Here is a 20,183-nt window from a genome sequence, read left to right as displayed (position 1 = left end):
CTGACGTTATCAGGTTTGGTAATCGTGTACCTTGAGCAAAGAGCTGAAATAGTGTCCTCAGTGCATAGCTGGCAGAACGGGCTGTGTGTCTGCTCTGATAGCTTCTCCAGGTCAGAATTTGATATCTCAAGGCAAAGACCACTTTGTCTGTAACAGAGATTATGATTGTTATGACCCAAATATTACCTGAGTCAAGTGTCATATCCACACTTCACAGTGTATATGGTTAATGTTCCTTGGCCAGTGATTTTAATTGATTAAAAAAAAAAAAAGGGTTTAGTTCATAATAATATACTCTGTATTGCTTCCCTCAAGGTGTTTGGAGTATCTTCAAACTCTTTTCCATGTAAAAGGGAGCATGAGATGATTTTGGCTTCATGCAAAGTGAACAGGCTTAGAGAGTCAGTGCGCTCGCTCTATTCCTTCATTGTTTCAGGTCTGAAAAAGGGTGACAGATACTCCATGGGCCTAATCCTAGGTCTTTAAAGGTAATGGGGTCAGGCCTCAAGTCCATCCTAATTAATTTGGTTTGGTAGTCTTGACTAAGCAACAATGATCTGTGGAACAGCAGCTCATAACAGCAGTGCTGGCTAGGGGCTGGGGGAGTTGCTGAGCAGAGCTTACCCCAACCAGTTATGTAGTGCTAACTGGCTGTATTCATGCTCTGTCAGTAATTCCTGTTATTTACTAATTAAAAGAATGAAGATAAATACATTTTCCATGAGTGTCTTAGCTGCTGATACAGAAAATGTAGATGTGGTTGGTTCGACAACAGTTGCAGGATATATGTATACATACATTTTTTTTTACCTAAAAGCAAAAAGTGTACCAGGATTATTTAAAGTTACAATTTATTGTTATTACTATTATTTATTGTTATTTCAAGAAGGATTAAGAAGTATTTTGAAACAGCAAAATAAAATCTACTTTTTTTTTTTCTTGTAGAAAATGAGTTGCCAGGAAATCACAAAATAAGGACCCGTACTTTCTATTAATCTGAGCTCTGGCAAAGGCTTTTTCTGTGGTTTTGGGAAAATGACTTAGTCTTCTTTCTGCATTATCTGTTAAGTGGGGCTTTGTTACCTCTTCCAAATGCTGTGTGGATCCATTAGTATTTGTTAGGGTTTGTAGTGTCACATTTATTTTTTTATTGTCTGGTGCAAGCATAATGTAGATATTTATGAGCTGTTTTCCTGACAATTTCAAAATGGTGCAGTCTCCTCGTGAAAGAAGAAATGCCTTTTGTAAATATTACAAAATTCATTAGTTCCAAACCACTTATGTAGCCAATGAAGCACGCAACATGTTCTAGTATTTTTAGTTAGCATTTAGCAATAATAGATTTGTCTTCGTATTTCTTCATCCACTGCTTTGAAGGGTTTGCCTATTATTATCTTTAAATGCATTCATTCTTAACAATTACTTCTGTTGTTGTGGCTCTCAAGAGGTTAATTTGCAGTCAGTAGCCACGTGGATTTTGTATTGAACACAGTTAAAGAAATTGACAGTAATCCCTGAAAACAAAGATTTTTTATTGTGCAGTGACCAAACCTTATGCATCATTTCTCTGAAATTGTTTGTGTTTAGGAAAATACACTACAGTAGGCTAATAAAATGATGTGAAAATTTCTCAATTTACACCACTTGACAAGTGCTAAGAGAAAAGCATCTTTAATTTTAATGTGTTATTAGGACCTTTTTAGAGAGATTGTACAAGTTATTAACAAGGTCCTGTGAGACAGGAGACGGGTAATTAACAAGACCTACAGAAAGAGAGTTTAGGTAATTAACAAGATCTTAGGCAATGGACACAGGGAAACAAATAGTCCAATATTTAAAGCTGACAGGTTGTTACTAGACTGATCAAATTCCAGATCTCAGAAACTGGGTTGATAGCTATGAACCTTCTAAGAAACATTATATGTAGTGTGTGTATGTATATTTATATGTAAAATATATGTTTGTGTGTGATATATGTATATGGTTCTCTACGTCTGGAATACGATATAAGTGTACGTATATATACATATATGTATACACATATAGAGATGCATTAAATGCAAACAATTTATAAAATAGCACTTCCATAACCTAAATGTTGTTAAACTTCGACAAAATAAGATGAAGCTTATGCTGCATACTGTTTGTGCTTTATCTGAAGTTCAAGCATTAAATGTGCTATATTCTAAAAACTGTGGGAGGTGGCATAGTGGTGGAGGAAGAAGCATAACTTATATCTTATGTAGTAGAAAGTATGAATAACACTTATATAAACATAAGCTATTGGTGAGTTGGAGCCTAAGGAACAGCTGATGTTAAATTTTAGGAAATATTAATATTATGTGTGGTTGTCAACTAATTAGAGAGGCTATTGCAAAATCATGCGTTACTCTGGCTTTCAGGGTCAGTTTATTGAGCCGGGTTAGTAGAGCAGGTGCCTGGCACCAATCAACTGCACTTGTCAAGTAAAATATGTTAGCTCCAACCACAGTGAAGATAAGTTATTAGTGCAATAACTTGAACATCAAAGTTATATGACTGCTAAATGGTTTCAGCTTTGCCCCTTATATGTGATGGGCATGGTTACTGGACACAGCTCCATGGAAATGGAACCCCAGAAACTACCTGATCAGAGCACATGGTTGTAATGTCCATGTAGTCCCTTACAAAGCATGGCATCCTTTTCCAGTGCACAATACATCTCACTTTTTTTTTTCCTGTGCCCTGTTTAGAAAATTTGATCTTTAACGAGTTTATAGCTGTGCTTGCTAGAGCAATAAGGTCTGTTCAGACATTTTAGCATGCACGTCTCGCTTATTCAAAAAATGAAATCGGGTAAACTGCACTATTTTCAGAATTTTGTTTCATCTGCTGGTGTTAGCATGTCATGTTTTAAGAACAGCACACAACTGCATTACTCTTCCTGAAAGTTTTTTCAGTTCTCTATTGAAGTTTGACTACACGTATTTCTAGTTGTGTGATCATTGCTAGGTAGAATTTTGATAGGTTATGGCAGTGCATTAATTATTTTCTAGACTGTTAATATTTGTTAATTCAGGATGGCAAAGCTGTCAGTAGCACATCCTTCGATCAACAAAACAAATAGTATTATAGATATATATTTATAGATATTAAATAGACAGGTATATGAGAGGTAACAAGAATCTACGAAACCAAGAGAAGTCATGCAGGGAGTCTTGGTTTGTCCTGCTAAGACGGTTAGTATCTGCTTTAGAAAGATCACACCATGTGATGAGAGAATAATGAAATATTTCCTAAAGCTGCCACAAATCAATGATCACATTATTTGTGACATTACTAGGATGGGTTGGAGCAATTGGTTCCTGGAGAGAGACTAATCACTATTTCTACAATTAGAAATATTAGTACTTAGTATTACTCTGCTACAGACTCTTTACCAGCAATGACTTCTTATTAGTTGTCAGGTTTAGGAACACTGTTTTAAAAGTTCTTCCTGCAGAATGACAATTTTTTTTTAAGCTTTCATTAACTGTTGGTGCACATTAGGCCATGTGAAATCTTTTTTGAAAGGCTTTGATGCATATCACCTGTCCCAAGGGGGAATGCACTGCCTGTTCTGTTTGCTATAAAATAATATTGAACAGTTATATCCAGTTTCTTTATTAATAAAAGCATTCAAAAATCATTCTCAAATTTTCAATGCAAAGTTTTACTTCAGGGTTATTGGTGATTTTTTTTTGGTTGACTACAGATCCATATAAGTAGGGTCTCCTAGTAGAGGTGCTGGCACAACCTTTATTACAGAGGATCTTTAATGGTCTCTTGTGGATAAAAATTCGTGAGTTTTTTAGCCATAGCACAGCTGCCTAATAAAAGCAGAAACATTTGAACGCTTAAAAATATTAACTTTTTTATATTAAACTGTTGTTTGTTTCCAAAACTTGCATTAATATTTGGTTGAGTACGCTGCTTAAGATCAATTTGGGTTTAGATACCTTGTAAGACCTGACTAATGAATGAATTTACATGAGTAATGTGTCCAGCTTTGGGCAAATACAAGGTCCATTATTGAAAGATACTAACATTTTTGGAAGGAGAAGGCTACCCATCAGATAGAGCTCACAAGTGCAGCTCTGCATGCCTCCAGTTCCCTCCATCTGTCTCCAGCAGTGTTGGATGCCTCAAAACCAGCCACAGCCTGTTGTGGATCCCAATTCATGTCTGTTTTCCAAATGAAGTTGTTTATACATACGCATAAATTAGGGATCCACCTTAGCACTTTTATATCTGCTTCTTAGTTTTCTTACAGATATGTGAATGACTACATCATGTAGTTGTGCTCTTGTATCCTTTATTTAAAGCATCAAAAACACCACCAACAAAACACTTTCAAAAATATGTGTCATTTCAGGCAAAACAATGCAATTTTCAAAGTGCTGAGGCTGTGTTGTTTAAGGATTGTCATATCTTGAGTTGCTGTTAGTCTTTACAAACAGTTTATTTGGTGCAGTCATTGAGGAAAGTCAAACACTGTAGGCTGTGCTTCACTTCTGTCTCAGGTTCTTTAGCATAGCTAGCCATAATAAATTTAGTATAACTCTCCCTTACAAGAGTATGTAGCAATTATTTTTTGTTAAATTATTCAAGTTTTATAATTGAAAGCTTCTGTGCTACTGTATAGTTGCGTTGTAGTGTTTTTACTGCTCTACATTTGATTGATATATGTATATATATAAAGAGAGATACCAGAGAAAAGGTTGCTTCCTTGAAGTGCATTTTGTTCAGGACCATTATCAAGGACTGCACTCTGAGCCTGTATCTCCTTTATCTTCATGGAGCCTTCTGCTATCAGAAGGGCTCCACAGAGTGCAACAGTCTGCTCATGAACAGGTCATTTCCAAAGGAGTCTGTGTAAAGAATATGTAGATTGGGAACAAATGGTTTGCAATAAAAATGCGTCTTGCGTTCAAAGTTTGTGATTTTTGGTCCAGTTAACTCTTGGCATGAGTCTTCTTAGCAATATTAAGAAAATGGAGCGATCGTAACAAAAACTGATGCTCTTTGTGTGTCCTCCTGGGGTTACACAAACTCCAGAAGGCTTCGGAGCATGGCTCGACAGCAGGACAATTTATATAGCAAAGTGTCTTAAGTGATGTTCCCCAGAATCTGATTGGGAAAGAAATGGCAATATGCTTGCTTAATTGCCAGACGTGACAGTCATTCCTTTTCAGAGTCTAAAGTGATGTCTGCATTGCCAGACACAGCAGGCTAATAATATTCTATGGAAAACTCAGTTTCTGAATTTCATTAACTGTGTCTGATTTTATTCATTTCTTTTGTTTTTTCTAGTACATTGGTAATAACTTAAACTGTATCTTAGCATTTCAAGTTGCTGGTATGTGTGTTGTGATAATCCAAAGAAAAATAAGCAACAGGACAAAGACCAAGTAAATAGGAAGAAGAATAATTTTTAGACTAACGGAAAATGACCATAGTAGAGTTTTGCTAATTACCTGTACAGAGATGTTCTGAATTAAATAAAACTGAAAGCTCACACTGAACACATTGATACAATGGATATTTTACAATATATGAAATACTTTCATATATAATACTTCAATACTTTGAGTATTAAATATTAATGTAAGTATCCTAGTTTTAATTTCTAATAGTATACAAAGCAGTGATCATATAACTAATATGGTTAACAAAAGATAAGTAAAAAGCTTTTGCTCCTTAGGAAAATATGATTTCCATACAGCATAATTTAGGAGTCTGATTCCCATTCATTATGTTGTTGGAGTAAATGGTCCAGGCACTAAAATGTTTAAATCAGTTATAGGGAAAAAAAAATAAGCATGGTTTTAATTTCTAGACATTTAGAAGCTAAATATTTAAGCAACCACTAGTCCTAATGTTTGAATTTTTAACTACCATTAAACTTCAGAAGACAAAATTAAAAACTCCAATTATAAACTTGAGCTTGTGATAAATCTTCAACTCAAGGTACATTTAATCTTAACAATAGATAACCCAGACAGTGCTATACCAGCACAGAGCTCAGGGAAGGCTCAGCAGTGGGCGGCTCCTCTTCTTGCAGTGCTTCACCTTGATAGTGCTGGAGGAGTGCCTCCTTCACATCGTTCCTGGAATGTTTCCACTGAAGTTCCTACCTAAACTGCAAATAATCAGCCAGGAATGCAACTATGAAACTATTTATGCCTCATAAAGGGGAGGTGTTAGGAAGGAAGCATGAGAGTTTCATGTGATTCTAACAAAATGCATTTAAGGAAAATAGCAAGAAAGTACAAAATAATATGCTTGTTATGATTATGATGTAGTCATCCAAAACTTAGAATCAGACTTACGTATGTCTGTCACCATTATCATTTTATACCATATTTATTTTTCATCTTTTTTCTCCCCCCAGCAACATGGCAGTAGGGAAGGATTCTCATCTCATGTACCTAAACTGAAATCTAAGCTAATAAAACACAGAAATTCTAGCAAGCTTTACTGTTCAGTAAACATATAAAGACAAAGTTGTAATAAAATAATGGATATGATTTAATGTGGTGAAAATATCTGATATAAAGTAACTCCTAAGGCAAATAATTGAATTCCCAGAGGAGTGAAATGGGGGCATGATGAATTTCTGGGCTAGATTGAATGAGACTACTGTACTGCTGGTGGCTAGAGGGGATGTGGAAGCTGGGTGGCATGCTTGGTCAGTCACCTTCTCGATTTTACTGCAGCCGATCTTGAATCTGTGCCTTCTTCCTCGGTCCTGCCAATGTGATTTGCCTTCTTTTACTAGTTCCTACATTTCTTAAAGGTGATCAGATAGTGAAAGTTTATTAGCTGTAAGAGAAGATCTATGGACCTCCTGATACCAATTGCTGTGGGACCTGCAATGTGACCCTGACATGGAGAGGGAGGCTTCTCAGCCTGTCTGGATGAGCAGAAGAGGTAGAAGATGACTCCATTCCTTGAGATGATGAAGGAAACAGGAACAAGGAGCAGTCAGGCCAGTCTGTGTAGGCTGGAAGGTACATGCAATAAGCAGGCATCAGAATCAGATGTAACACCTGGGAGGTACACACAGTGCTAATGTTGATGCATGAGCCAGAGAAACCCAGTCTGACTTCAGTTCTCAGGGGAGTTGGCAGAAAATCCATTTGTTAGGAAAGAAACATCTTTTTACTTATAAACAGAGCAGGTTTAGCTTGGACATAATTGAGAAAGTAGTTATAGTCAGCATGCCATTTTTTTAGTCACTTTTTACAGTGAACTGCATTCTAAAAACATTTTTTTTTCCCAAGCTTTTTGCTCCTAAACTTTTCCATAGCAAAAGTTCTCTGCAAATCTATCAAGCCCTGGGGGAAAAAAAAGAGACAGGACTATAACTTGCCTATGTGCTGAGATGGTAACGCAGTAAAAAATGACACGATTTCATATTATTGCTTAGATCAATACTTTTGGAATGCTCTTACGGAGTTGAGAAAAGAGTTGCTTGAAGGATGGTTATGATCATTGTGCAATGCATGGGCTGTAGTCCTAGAGGTGTGTTTTCTGTAATCTGTTATGAGCAATCAAGCGATCAAGTAGGATGATAACTGAAGGGTTGTGTATTATTGTGATGAAATTTAAATGCAAAACTAAATGCTCTTGTTAATTTCAGTGCACAATATCTGCAACTCCCCCGGCTGTATGCATTCATAATTTTACAGTATGCTCTTTCAAGGTATTAAAAGGTTCTTGTACAGTGAATTATGGGTGCAGCTGGGAGAGTCTGCAACTGCTCATGTTCACCTCGGGCTGGAAGAGCTGGCAGGAAACCCAGTGAGGCTCGGTGAGGCCACGGAGCTCCCAAGTCAGTTAGTTAGGCAATCTGATTTGAAAATGTTAGACGCAATCTCAGCACCTGTTTCTTCCTGCTTCACTGAGAAGCAGTATATTTCCAAATATCTCTCTAAAATATGAGTATTCATGGGATTTGGGTTTTATTGGTGAATATTGCATTTAATAGTTTTTCGTTTTTTTCTGCAGGGGTATTCAAATTACTTCACGTGAAATAGGCAGATGTACTCTTTTGTAATTGCAATGTTAGAGAAATGAGAGACGTTTTTAGTTGAAAAAAAATTAGTCCATATTGGCAGTGATTTATATTTCTAATTTTCATATGTAACTTTTCCTAGTCAGAACTGCCCCTTTTCTTTTAAGCTGCTGCTATGAAAGAGAGTCCCAGAAGTTATTTCGCAGAAACCATAAAGTCATTCAGTGCAGTAAAAGATCTTGCTGTTTTAACCTTTCAGAAAGTCGCTCAGTTGAGCAGTCGGGCTGCATTATTCTATATCTTGTCTAACATGAGGAAACAGTCCCAAAAGAAAGATAGCCCAAATTAACGCCACACTTCATTAAATAGAGACATTCTCGGTTTTCACCAAGCTAATTCGATCCAGTTCAGTTAACTCATTTTTTTTTGTGCTCGGATCACAAAAGGCAGCCATGAATGAAGCAAGTTCATCATGGGTTTGACACATCAGTGTGCAACTAAAAGGCAGGCCGTGAGGGAGGGTTCCTGCCTTTCGCTGGTTAGACAATACCCGATGAAAGCGGCCCCTCATTCAAAACCGTTCTCCAGCAAACTCCAGCAGAATGCTTCAGATCACTGTTACAAACAGGTATAATGGGAATTAGCCAGAACTTGATTCTTCAGACACCTTTTTATTTCTGGTTGTGACTGGTCATGTAATCCAATCTTCATCTAATATCCTCAGTCTGGCAGATGGTTCACTGGGCTTCTCTATGAGCAAAAGACTACTTTTGAAACAAAAAAGTACACAAACTGTTGTTTTATTATGTATTATGTCTCTTCCACTTTTACACCATGAAATACATGGCTTCCAAATTCAGATAACAAAGAGTGATGGACACAAAATTCCTTCCTTTAAGCTACATTTAAAATTATAAAAAAGGTGTACAATTACTTGTGTAATTTTTGGACTTACTCTTTCAACCAGAGACTAAGATTGCAGTATTTTATTACTAATTTATTTGTATTCATGTACCAGCTTGTTGACTGTAGAACTAATCATTAGTATTAGGCCATTGAGGTTCTCTAGTGTAAAAAAAAATAGGAAAGAAATGAACTCATTACTATCTAAAGTCTATAAAAGCTTTTGTAGCATTCATAGTAGCTTGTTACCAGTTCAATGCAGCCAACTACAGAGATCTGTTTTCTAGAAGCAGTCAACAGACATTACCCTTGACAGACAATACGTACAACCTGACTAAATGGTAGTCTTTGTGATGTGAAGGAATGATGCCTACTATGATGCTACCAAGTAAATATTATCAGTGAGTCATATCCAAATTCTGACTTGTATCCAAATTCTGAGCACGGTTTCTCTTAGTTTCTCTTGAAACTTGCTATAGCAAGCATTGATTTTTGAAGACATTTGCAAATAATTACATCAACCCGTGAGAACAGTGGACTGATTCTTGGGTCTGACACTTTGACAATGGCTGCTTTTATCAATATCTACTGCCCTTTTGTAGTTGAGGAAGAAAAAAGGAGGAAGAAAAGCATCTCAACACAACAAAATTGTGAAATAGCTTTGCCTTCTGGATGTGTGAGATAATCTCTACGTTTACAAAATAATAGCTTATTTACTCAATTTTATATGTAAAATAAATATTATTAATACAAGATAGCTTTTCAGCTCTAACTTAACCTGTTGACCTCAGTGGAATTTCTGAAGGGCCTTTCTCCTCTGGCAGCTGCAGTGAAAACCGGCAATACACATTAGTCTTTTTTTTTTTTTTTAACAACCTCATCCCAGGGACCTATTTCGAGAATATTTCATTTAAAGTATCTCTCTTTTTTTGCTTAGAAGCTTGAGGTAAGTCTTGAAATAATCAAAGAGCTAGTGAAGCCCAATCTGTAATATCTTAGCATTGCTTACTCTAATTTTATGACCAGAAGGAAAGGAAAAATTGTGAACAAAATTTTCCATTAACTTTGAATACTGTCCTAATTATAATAAGTTTCACAAATCAGGTAAATAAATCATCATAAATACTTTGTACACCTAATACAACTAGTTTACTAGTAGTTTCTGGTAGAAGTTTTGTTCAGATAAATGGACCTTTAATAGTTGTTTGTTTGTTTTCCCCACAGTTTTAATACGAATCCTTCTGGCAATGAGGACCTCAGGAAAACAATGGTGAGTTATGAAGTGTTATGGAAAACCATTGGCAAATACCGACTAATTGGTGCCCAACACAATATGAGCTATTATTCTTAGTGAACCTCTTATAAGGAAATGCTTATGTTTTCTTTGTTTGTTTGTTTTCTCCTTGCCTTTGATTGATGTTTCCAGATCTAATTGGAAAATTAGAGGCCTAAAATAAACTTGGAAATGTGCAAAATATTTGGATAACTTCTGGTGTTACGATGTAGAGAAGAAAGGGATAATTAGATTTTTACGCACAGAGTGAAAAAAAACAACACTGGGGTATTTCAGAGAGCTCTAGAGAAGTGTAGTCAGGTGAGTAACCCTGTATTAGGCAGCAAGGCATTAGCTGGCCTGGCAGGTGTTTCCTATCACTAAAGTCTGAGACCTGAGGACCATTTGTAGGTGGCCAATCCAAATGGAAGAAATGAACTGATACGTGGCAGGATTAATAGCACAAATAATAAATAAACAGCCTCACAGAAAACACTAAAAATAGATGTACTAGAAGTTATTATTCAAAATACTCTTTTGACTCTAAAGGTATCTAAAAATGTGTACTAAGAAAGAAAAGACGAAACAAAATCCATGGATTTATTGTACAATGTCTTTGTTTGCAAGAAAATGTGGTCTTACTAGAATTTGTTCTGTGAATAGATCAAATCTTTAAACGTGGGTTTGTTTTCAATCTTTAAAATATATAGAAAACAAATTTTACAAGGAAGTATGACTTTGTACTGTTTGTTTTTTGCTGCTTTATGGAAATGACTTGTAATAATATTTGATGTTATTATAAACACCCAAGTTTTCATAATGTAAGTAACCGGTGGGAGATGTCAGAGTATATGAATGCTGCCTTTGATCAGATAGTAAACTGAATGCTACCAGGCAGTTACTTAATCTCTGTCAAAAAACAACATCAAAAAAATTGATTTAACTTTGCAGCTATTGTCTGTGAAGTAACCATAATTACAGTTTCTGTGTGCTTGCAAGTGTACTACTGCAAATCATGTAATTTATTGCTGGTAAAAGCATCATTATAATTCTTTTAAGAAATAATATGTGAATTGTTTTATTTAAAGGATTTAAAGGTGGTAAAAGAAATCCTTGATGATTTTTCTTTTGGAGTAGCAGCTATCCTAAATGTCAGTTGCAGGATTATGAGGTGATGCTCATCTAATACAAAATACAAATTAGGAGAGAAGAAGCTATATTTCAACCATAGTTTTGAATGAAACCATTTGTTTTTTTTAAAATGTTCAGGATTGCTTTCTAAGGTGTTTGAAGTAATTTATTATTAGGTTCTGCAATAATAGCCCTCACCAAGTTATTATATTTCTTCCTTGTGCATCACATCTAGTAATTATGTTTGTATGTCTTCTACTCTGGTGCCAACACCTGTCTCTGAAAGCAGTGCTTGAATGGGAGCAGTAGCCAGTTGAAAGGGCAGTGTGAGCTCTTTAAGGCCTAATTAAGAACTGAAAGGAAGATGAAGTAAGTAGGACAAAAGATGTGAAAGTAGCTTAGATGATATTCCCAGAGCAGAATTCCTCATTAAAACAATAAAGAGATGATCAGAGATTGCCAGGCCTTTGTTTTATCTGACTCCACTTCCTCCATCTCCTCTGGATGTCCGTTTGCGCCCCAGTAGGAATTTGTAGCTGAGGCAATCCTTCTTTGCATAGCCTGTTATTTAAAATCTTTTTTAAAAGTACTTTATTAGAAGACTAATATTTTGAATTAAATTTCTAGTAGCTGTTTTTGTAAGGATATAGTTGCTTCTTATATATTTGTGTTACTAAATTGTTCAAACTGAACATCTAAAATCTTCCTAATTTTAACAATATTTATTTCTAAGTACTAAAGGCATTTTAGAATTTTCTTGTATATTTAATGTGATAAGTTATTCACTCAAAAGATCTGTGTAGAGCATGTGTATGGCAACACATCTTTAAAGCATATGTATTACACACAGTTTTCCAGTAAACTTTATATAATAATTAAAAACATAATTGCATCTTCATTCCAGTTCCTTTGCCAAATCAGAAAATGAAGCAAACCCTATATTTTAGACATCAAAGTCTTAATGTATTTTTCAATGTTTTTTAAAAAAATAATTCTGTAAAGATAAGATTTAGCTTCCTTCTTGTGGAAGAAAATGTGTTAAAAATCTAACAACCACAAAGTGAAGCTATTTTCTCTTCTATACATGTTGGAAATCAATTACTAACCAATATATAAATTTCATCAAGGTAGACATTTTTATAACCTGGGAATTATTGATCCTGTAAAACGCTGCAACTTGATAACGTAAGTTTAAGATACTAAATACAAGTACATAAACGTGACATTAAATATCTCAAATGTAGTGAGAAATCTTTAAAAGCACGTAATTTCAGGAGCTGCTATTAGAATATAATTGATGTAGAGAGGCTGATTGATCTGTCGTACTTCAACCTATTTGCAGTACACCATCACTTCTAATTAGGTTTATTTGGAAACTTTGACCACCTGCATGTTTTAATGATTTGACATATGCCAATGTGTAAATATGGAGCTGTATGGGAAGAAAAGGAACGAAGCAGAACACTTGTGTCTGAACACTTGATTATGTGCTGTGCTACCTAGCTGTGCATGCTTTATCATTTTTAATGAGGAGTTTCTACTGTAAACAAAAGCTATCTTGTGTTCATCTGCTGCCCTGGTAGTTCAGGATTTGAGAGGTTAGATGATTATACTTAGAGGTTCCCTAGCTTTGATTTTTTTCTGTTTCTGAATCAGAGAAAACTTACTGTTTTTCACGTCTCATGGTGCTAATACCTTTATGAACTGACTCTCAGAATCTCTTTCTCATTTATCCATTTACAAATGTTTCCTAATCTGGTTCCTTAAGGTCACAGCTATTTCTTCTTGACACAGAATAAGACACTCGAGTGTGTAGTGTTTTGGATCGCGTGTTGCCCTTTGTTACAGGGACTAATTTGTCCATCTCTGCTAGTACCTGTATTTACTGAGTCAGCAGATGTCATTACTGAAACACCTCTGTTTCCTTTGCTGTTTAATTCTGTTCCCCTCCTGCTTTGAAGGAAGCAAGACAGATCTTTTAGTAGTACACATTTCTGCCTTAAGTGCTCTGGTGCAAATGAGATGCAGCCTTTTAACTTCACCTGAAATTTAAAATTGGAAGTTGTAATGTATGATTCAGAGGCCAAGGTCTGGCAAGCCACTGATGACTAAAAATAGAATATGAAAGACAGATGAGGGCTGATGTCATTTAAAGCTAAGTAAATGTTTTGCTATAATATTCTCAAAAGGCAAGAACTCAAGAACGTTATGGTTGGGCTTGAATTCTCAGGGCTCTTTCTCTTTTTCTATTATTATTAATGTTACCATGTAGTCGGTTTCCAAAATGGACCTGCTAACCTTTCTTAGGGTTACTGCTCAGATGTTCACAAGCCATGGATACGTCTTTCTGAGAACAACATTTTTTGCTGACGTTACAGTGGGGGGAAACATTTCAAACTGAGCAACATGTCTCCAGCTGTTTGCTCCAGTGCAGTTATTGGAGGGAAAAGCTCTAGAGCAAATGGAGGTATATTGTAGAAGAAAAGTGGTTTCTGTTAAGACATGTATGTGGGAAATACATGAAAACTTAACAATTTGTTCAGATCAATGAGCTGTTTAATAAAATCTGTTTTTTTTGTTTGTTTGTTTGTTTTTGTTTTGTTTTGTTTTGTTTTTAACTTTTCTGTAGGATGTAAATCCTTTTGATGCCACTGCAGGATACCGTAACCTTACCTATGAAGAGGTTTTGCAGGAGCTGGTAAAACATAAAGAGCAACTTAAGAAGAAGGACACCCATATTCGTGAACTGGAGGATTACATTGATAATCTTCTTGTACGAGTAATGGAAGAAACACCTAGCATTCTCAGAGTGCCATATGAACCTTCTCGAAAAGCTGGCAAATTTTCCAAAAGCTAAGATAGTGACCCTTGATGGTACTTCCTGCTGAATACGTTAGTGGAAGGAAATAACACTTCAACATTTTGACTTCTTTTCATTCCTTTTGTCCTAAGAAATTCCAGGAATTGGGAGACAGAACTATGGCATGTTTTTGTTTGTTTTATTTTATTGTTTTTTTTACTCCAAACACTAGCAGGGACTGCCAAAAGTAATGTTTTGTTGGATTAGCTACATACTTTTTTTTTTCTTGAAAATACCTTTAGCTACACCATACTTACAGTAGAGTAAATAATGCACATGAAGTATGTCCATGCAGTTTTATATGATGGCTTAGTGTTCACTGTGTGGCAGTTTCAGCTGGAATAGTCTGTGCTGTTTTGAATGTTTTCTCGACCGATTATTGGTTTTATGCAAATATATCAATTCTGATATTACAGCATGCCATCAAAACCACTGTTTTCAAGCCAGTGTAGTATGCTTTACTAAATCGAAATGTGACTTGTTGCAATGGAATGCAGTTCGTTCTACACATGCTAGAAGAAAACAGTGATGCACAATCTTTGCAGAGTAAATGCTGTACTGTATACAGTGTGCTTTTTGTATGACAATGTAAAAAATATCATGCCATTTCAGTAATGGCACATGCTGGAATCAGTTATTTTACACTTAAATGCTGAATTTTGTGTATAATGATTGAACTTTGGTAGTGAGCTCATGACAGGATTATTTTGAGGATCTTTTTGTATGAAGTTATTGCATGCCTTTTTATATGTTAAAGTACTTTGAGCAGTGTTAATAGAGTCAGAAATAGGATGGGAGAAAAGTATGGAATAAGATAAGAATACTTTGTTCAGTCAGTCTGCTACAGTAAAAATATAGGAGAAATGAACAGACTGACTTAAATAGACATGATAATTCTGCAAGTATATAACCAACTCAATTTAAGGTTGAGTTTTACATGATATATGTCTCTTCGGGTTTTTTAACTTAAGGCAACAAAGTATATGCCTTTAGAATTAGGCCGTGTTGCTGAAACACGTCTAGAGTACTTAGAGAGGGTTATCATTTGGAAAAAAAGAAGAAAAAAAAAAGATCTGTATTCCTTGTAAGTACTTTTAAAAGTCAGTTTTCATTGAGGTAAATGAAAGAAGAATGTAATGAAAGTCTTCCAGATCATTTAATAATTGTTTGTAAGATGACATATGAAAAGGATATCTGTTATTCAATAAATTGGCAAAATATCGTGATGAACTTATAATGGGAAAATACTGTAGGAGAAGAATCCTCACAATATTAACATAAGTAGATTTTAATTTTAATTTCCTTTATAAACATCTCAGTCTCTTGCTGTGAAACAGTAAGAAGGTATTAAAAAAATACAGGGAACATTTTAGATTTGGATTTGGAAGGAATGACTGTCTTTTCTTCCTCTTTCTACACCTGATCTGTTTTCTTGTATCATCAAGTAATAGCTGGTTTTTGGTTTGTTTTTGTTTTTGTTTTTGTTTTTCAGATGTAAAAGATCTATATTTTCATTTTTAAATCTGCAAAGATTGGTAATATCTTGATTAACTGTCATCTGGAAAAGCTGAAAAAGTTCTGCTCTCTTAATGCTTTTGACAATGTTAGTTTTCTATGACAGCACAGAATTATTCTTCTTAGACAAAATTTCTGTGTTACAATTGTTCCCAGATTTCGTTTTCTTCCTTTTTTATCCTTTTTTTTTCTTCTTCTTTTCGTCTTTGTTCTTTTCGTTTTCTTCCATTTTTAGGAACTGCCTCCCATCCCCCAGTGCTAACATTAATGCAGTTTGAGTATTCTCAGCCCTGCGTTGGGATCCACTAGGGTAGGTCATTTTGCTTGCATGGAGCCTCAGCAATTCCAGTCAAGCCCTACCAGTTGTAGTGCATTTAGACATTTGGGACAAAGAAAGAGGCCAACTTCAAGTAATTTCTCTTTTGACAACTGAAGGATTTATCAAGTTCTGTACCTCATAAACCATATGAATGTTCTTTTGACCCACTCAAGGTCTAAATGACTGTAGATTTGTTGTAATATATTCAAAGTGCCAAAGGTTATGTACTAAGTTATGGTACGTTTACTGTTGGAAGTTAGATTTTGCACTCAATTAGATTTTAATTTCCTAATTACACCAAGATGTATTTCAGTTACTCAGTATTTCCATAAAAGTTCTTGAACATTTTTGAATGTTTGGCTGAGGCAAGTGGTTCTCTCATATTGTAAATGGGGAATTGTTGTGCAGTTGTTCTGAATTCAAGACATATTAAAACTAACTGGTACGCTATGAGACGATCTGTACTATCCGTGATGATTAAACCATACACATCGATGGGGTTTAACAAGTAAACTAACCAGAGAATATGCTCCAATGACTTTTTACTTGCAAGCCAACTTATAATTATTAAAATGAAACTCTACTATATTTAGCACCTCTGAAATCACTTCTTTTAGAATGTAAATGTAGAATATCAAACTGCATAATTGACTAAAAGCACATCATTTGACATATTTGCATACCAGGAATGATAAGCAGATTAAAGGTAGCGAAAAGATCAATTTTTGTGCATTAGTGAAGAAATCTAGTGAGGCTTTGAATGTGCTATCAGGTCTTTATCTGATCTATAAGTGAATAAAAGCACCTTTTGTTAGTCAAGAAAGAGAGGAGAACGACAAATGCAATTTAGGAAAAGGTAAAGATACCAAAAGAGGCAGAATGGGACATTTACAACTCTGAAAATATTTTATGGAGTTTTTATGACTAAAGATATAAGCTACTTTGGAGCAATTCCAGAAGGATTGCACACGTGTAATTTTCTGTTTAGAAAGCAAATTTTAATATTTTTCTATGTTTTGAGATTATTTTTGAAAAGCGTCTTCACCCCACCTGTGTTTGATGAACAATGCAACTTTCAAATGAAAATACTTCATAGTGAGTAATGTATATGTTGAAGAAAAAAAAATTTGTTTCTCCTGTATGATAAAATTGTAAATTTTCTTGCTGATCATTTAATAATTGTAATAACTCGCCACTTACAATTAGTTTTTCTTGCCCTTTACACTTGTAGGGATGAAAATTTTGGATATCTCTACATTATTTCGATCTCTTCTGCCAAAAATTAGCATAAAAGTTCATCCATGCACACAATGTACTTGGAAATTCTCCTTCAAAACAGCTCTGCTCATAGCGATGTACTTTACTTAAAGAACAAATACAAAGGCCATATTTTAATTTTGCAAGTAACAAAACTTTCTGCTCTTCAAGAAGGATGTTTAATATTTATGTATGTTACCTCTTGCTGCTGTATTTTATGTTTAGCTTGGTTTTCCACCTACTAATGAATGTAGCATTCTCCTTAGATTATACATAACTACATTTATTGCTGTTGGCTGTGTATCAAGAACTATTTGTAATTTTCCAGCTGTGAAAATGTTGCCTTGCATTTAGAAAGGTTTCATGATGTGGGGACCTAATGAAACTCACGCTCCTTAGGTACTAGTGTGCAGTTCTTTCTGTACAGGATGCCCTTTCTTAGAAGCATCTTAAAACAAACAGAACTGTTGTCTTAATATGTTTACTGCTGCACTGGAGGTTTATTTACACTTCCAGCTTTAAAGAGAAATTATTGTATCAAGTATGTAAAGTAAGCTCCTGCTTTTTTGCTGTTTACGTATCCATTACTGTTGTAGATACGATAGAGGCGTTAGCTGTATGATTTTCAAATGGCGATATTTAAAGCATGTTGACTAACTTCCTCTCTTTGAAGTCCGTGGTGAAGGATTATAGTGCTGCTGTATTCATGATGCTAGATTTAAGGGTCTGTCAGCACTTTGAGAATGAAACCCTATTTTCAGGGATTTATAACTTCTAAATCTAGATACAGGCACTGGAAGTATTTGATATGCAATAGGTAGCACTTTAATCTGTTTATGAAGGATTTTAAGATTTGTTTCTGTTGAAAAAGTCATGGTCTTCTAAAGCATAGTGGGCATTTGCTTTATCTTTCACAATTTATACATTGAAGAAGCCACTGCATATTACAAGTGATAGAGCCATTCCTATTCATCTTAGAAGCTTCCAGATGTCTTGTATTATTACAATGTGCTATAAAAAGCTGAAGATCCAGGTTATACAGGAAGTTGATAAAAGATATGAGCATTACCTATAACTTGAAGGTTGATTTTTGTCTCGTGCAATCAATGGTACTTTGTCTAAATTTAATAATGGTACAGAATCACAACTATATGCACATGTGAGAACTATAAACTTAGAATGCATGAAAAACTTTATTTTTGTTTCATTATTGCAACTTCTGCTCCTTTAATTTGATTTAAATGTTATCTTAATATTTTAATTTCTGTCCATTAAAAAAAAAAAAAAATTGCATGTCTAACACTAATAAAGCACCATGATGCACTACCACGGTATTCCTTGAATTGTGATATTAATCTGTGTTATGCAAAGCATGTAACTTCTAAGCCCCACTTAAATACGTGTTTGTTAGGACCAACATTTTAAACTCGCAAGTCACAGGGAGGGCTAGTTCCTTAAGGACAGTTCTACATGCAAGGTAAATGCAGGGTAGCTGTTGTAGGAGATCCCTTCAGTAGTGTCCAAATCTTCCAACTGGGGGGGAAAAAGGGGCATGTTCTTAATGCGCTAAAATGTATGTCTTTTTATATGACAGCTGCAGTTCTTTCAAATGCACCGTTCCTCTGATTCTCTGGTTGTGTGAGCATTGCTAGGTCTTTGGCCCTGCAGTTCAGAGTTGCATCTAGCATGAGGACAAACTGCAGATTTTGTTACTCTGCTTGACTGAGTAGAACCCAGCCAGAATGGCAGAAAATTCACATCTTCTCCTTGCCCCACAGATACTTTTTTAGTGCTCCTGAGAGCTTCTGCATGTCTTCTTTTCTTCTTCCTAGAGGCAGCAAGACAGCAAAGCCTGTCCCTGCACATTTGTAGTTCCTTGGCTTCTAAGGAGATAAGAAGGGTAGTCCTGGCTCAGAGGAGAAGAATTTTATGAGTAGTTCACTCAGTCATATGAGGAGGCTTGAAATTCATTTGAATGTGTTTCCTTTCCTTGCCGTTAACTAGCTGCACGACCAGGTCCTACACTGAACCACTTTGGGGACTTGATAGGAGGCTTCTAAAGGGGTTTTCTTTTTCAGTTATCCATGAAATGTCATGGTTGTAGGAAATCATGGCCAAATTTTGAGATGTATGTGTACTTACACATAGTTTGTTCTGCAGATCTGCATCACCTGTTTAACCCCATGTCTCACTGACTGCAGCTTTCCTAGTGGGTGAGCAGACTAGGAATGAGGGCAGAAGAGGAAGAGGGTGGGGGCTTTTTGAAAGCACCATGCTGCATATTAAAAACCAGTTTCATCTGTAATTCACAGATGGTAACTTCATTCTCAGCTCCTGTGCCCATTTGAAAATAGAGCCCGTGTAATTTCCTTGCCTCAGAGGCATGATGTTTGTTAGTCAATACCAACTGTAATTCTGTTGAGAAGATAAAAGCCCAGCTTCCTTAGGAAGCTTTCAGTTTCCCCAGCATGGAGTTGGTATTTGAGTTTTCACTATTTAACATTTCAACTCCCTGATACAGGTTTTTCGAGGACACTTTAAAAATAGTTTAGCAGTTAAAAATCTATTGAAATACTTAGTTGTAAACTAGAAGGACTATTATGGACAATTTGTCTCTCTTCAGTTACATATATCCTAAAGTTATTTGAGTCAGTTCTTTATGGAACCATACAGGGTAAAAATCAGGATTTCATTTTCATATTTAAGTTGTTTAATCTATTGTTAAGGGGGTGTTGTGCAAACTCTGGCTGCAGCTCACTTGTGAAATGTTGTCCTTTTGTATAACACCGAGCGTGTTAGTAAAGTTACAAGGCATGATGAAAATCAAATCTCTCATTCCACATTAATAAATGAAATGTTTGATTATTTTGTACTAGTGCCATTTTAT

General features: G+C 35.4%; 1 protein-coding gene across 1 annotated transcript in view; it reads left to right on the top strand.

Moving 5' to 3' along the window:
• RAB11FIP2 (RAB11 family interacting protein 2) overlaps positions 1-18,620 on the top strand; it is a 35,667-nt gene extending 17,047 nt beyond the window's left edge. The window contains exons 4-5 of the mRNA XM_040563759.1: positions 10,166-10,211; positions 13,975-18,620. Coding sequence (XP_040419693.1) covers positions 10,166-10,211; positions 13,975-14,202 — 274 coding nt within the window. The 3' untranslated portion in view covers positions 14,203-18,620. The remainder of the gene's footprint in view (positions 1-10,165; positions 10,212-13,974) is intronic.
• The last annotated feature ends 1,563 nt before the right edge of the window (positions 18,621-20,183 follow it).

Source organism: Cygnus olor, chromosome 7, assembly GCF_009769625.2.
Source record: "Cygnus olor isolate bCygOlo1 chromosome 7, bCygOlo1.pri.v2, whole genome shotgun sequence".
NCBI lineage: Eukaryota > Metazoa > Chordata > Aves > Anseriformes > Anatidae > Cygnus > Cygnus olor.
Note: the sequence above shows the minus strand (reverse complement) of the source record. Positions and strands in the feature narration are given on the sequence as shown.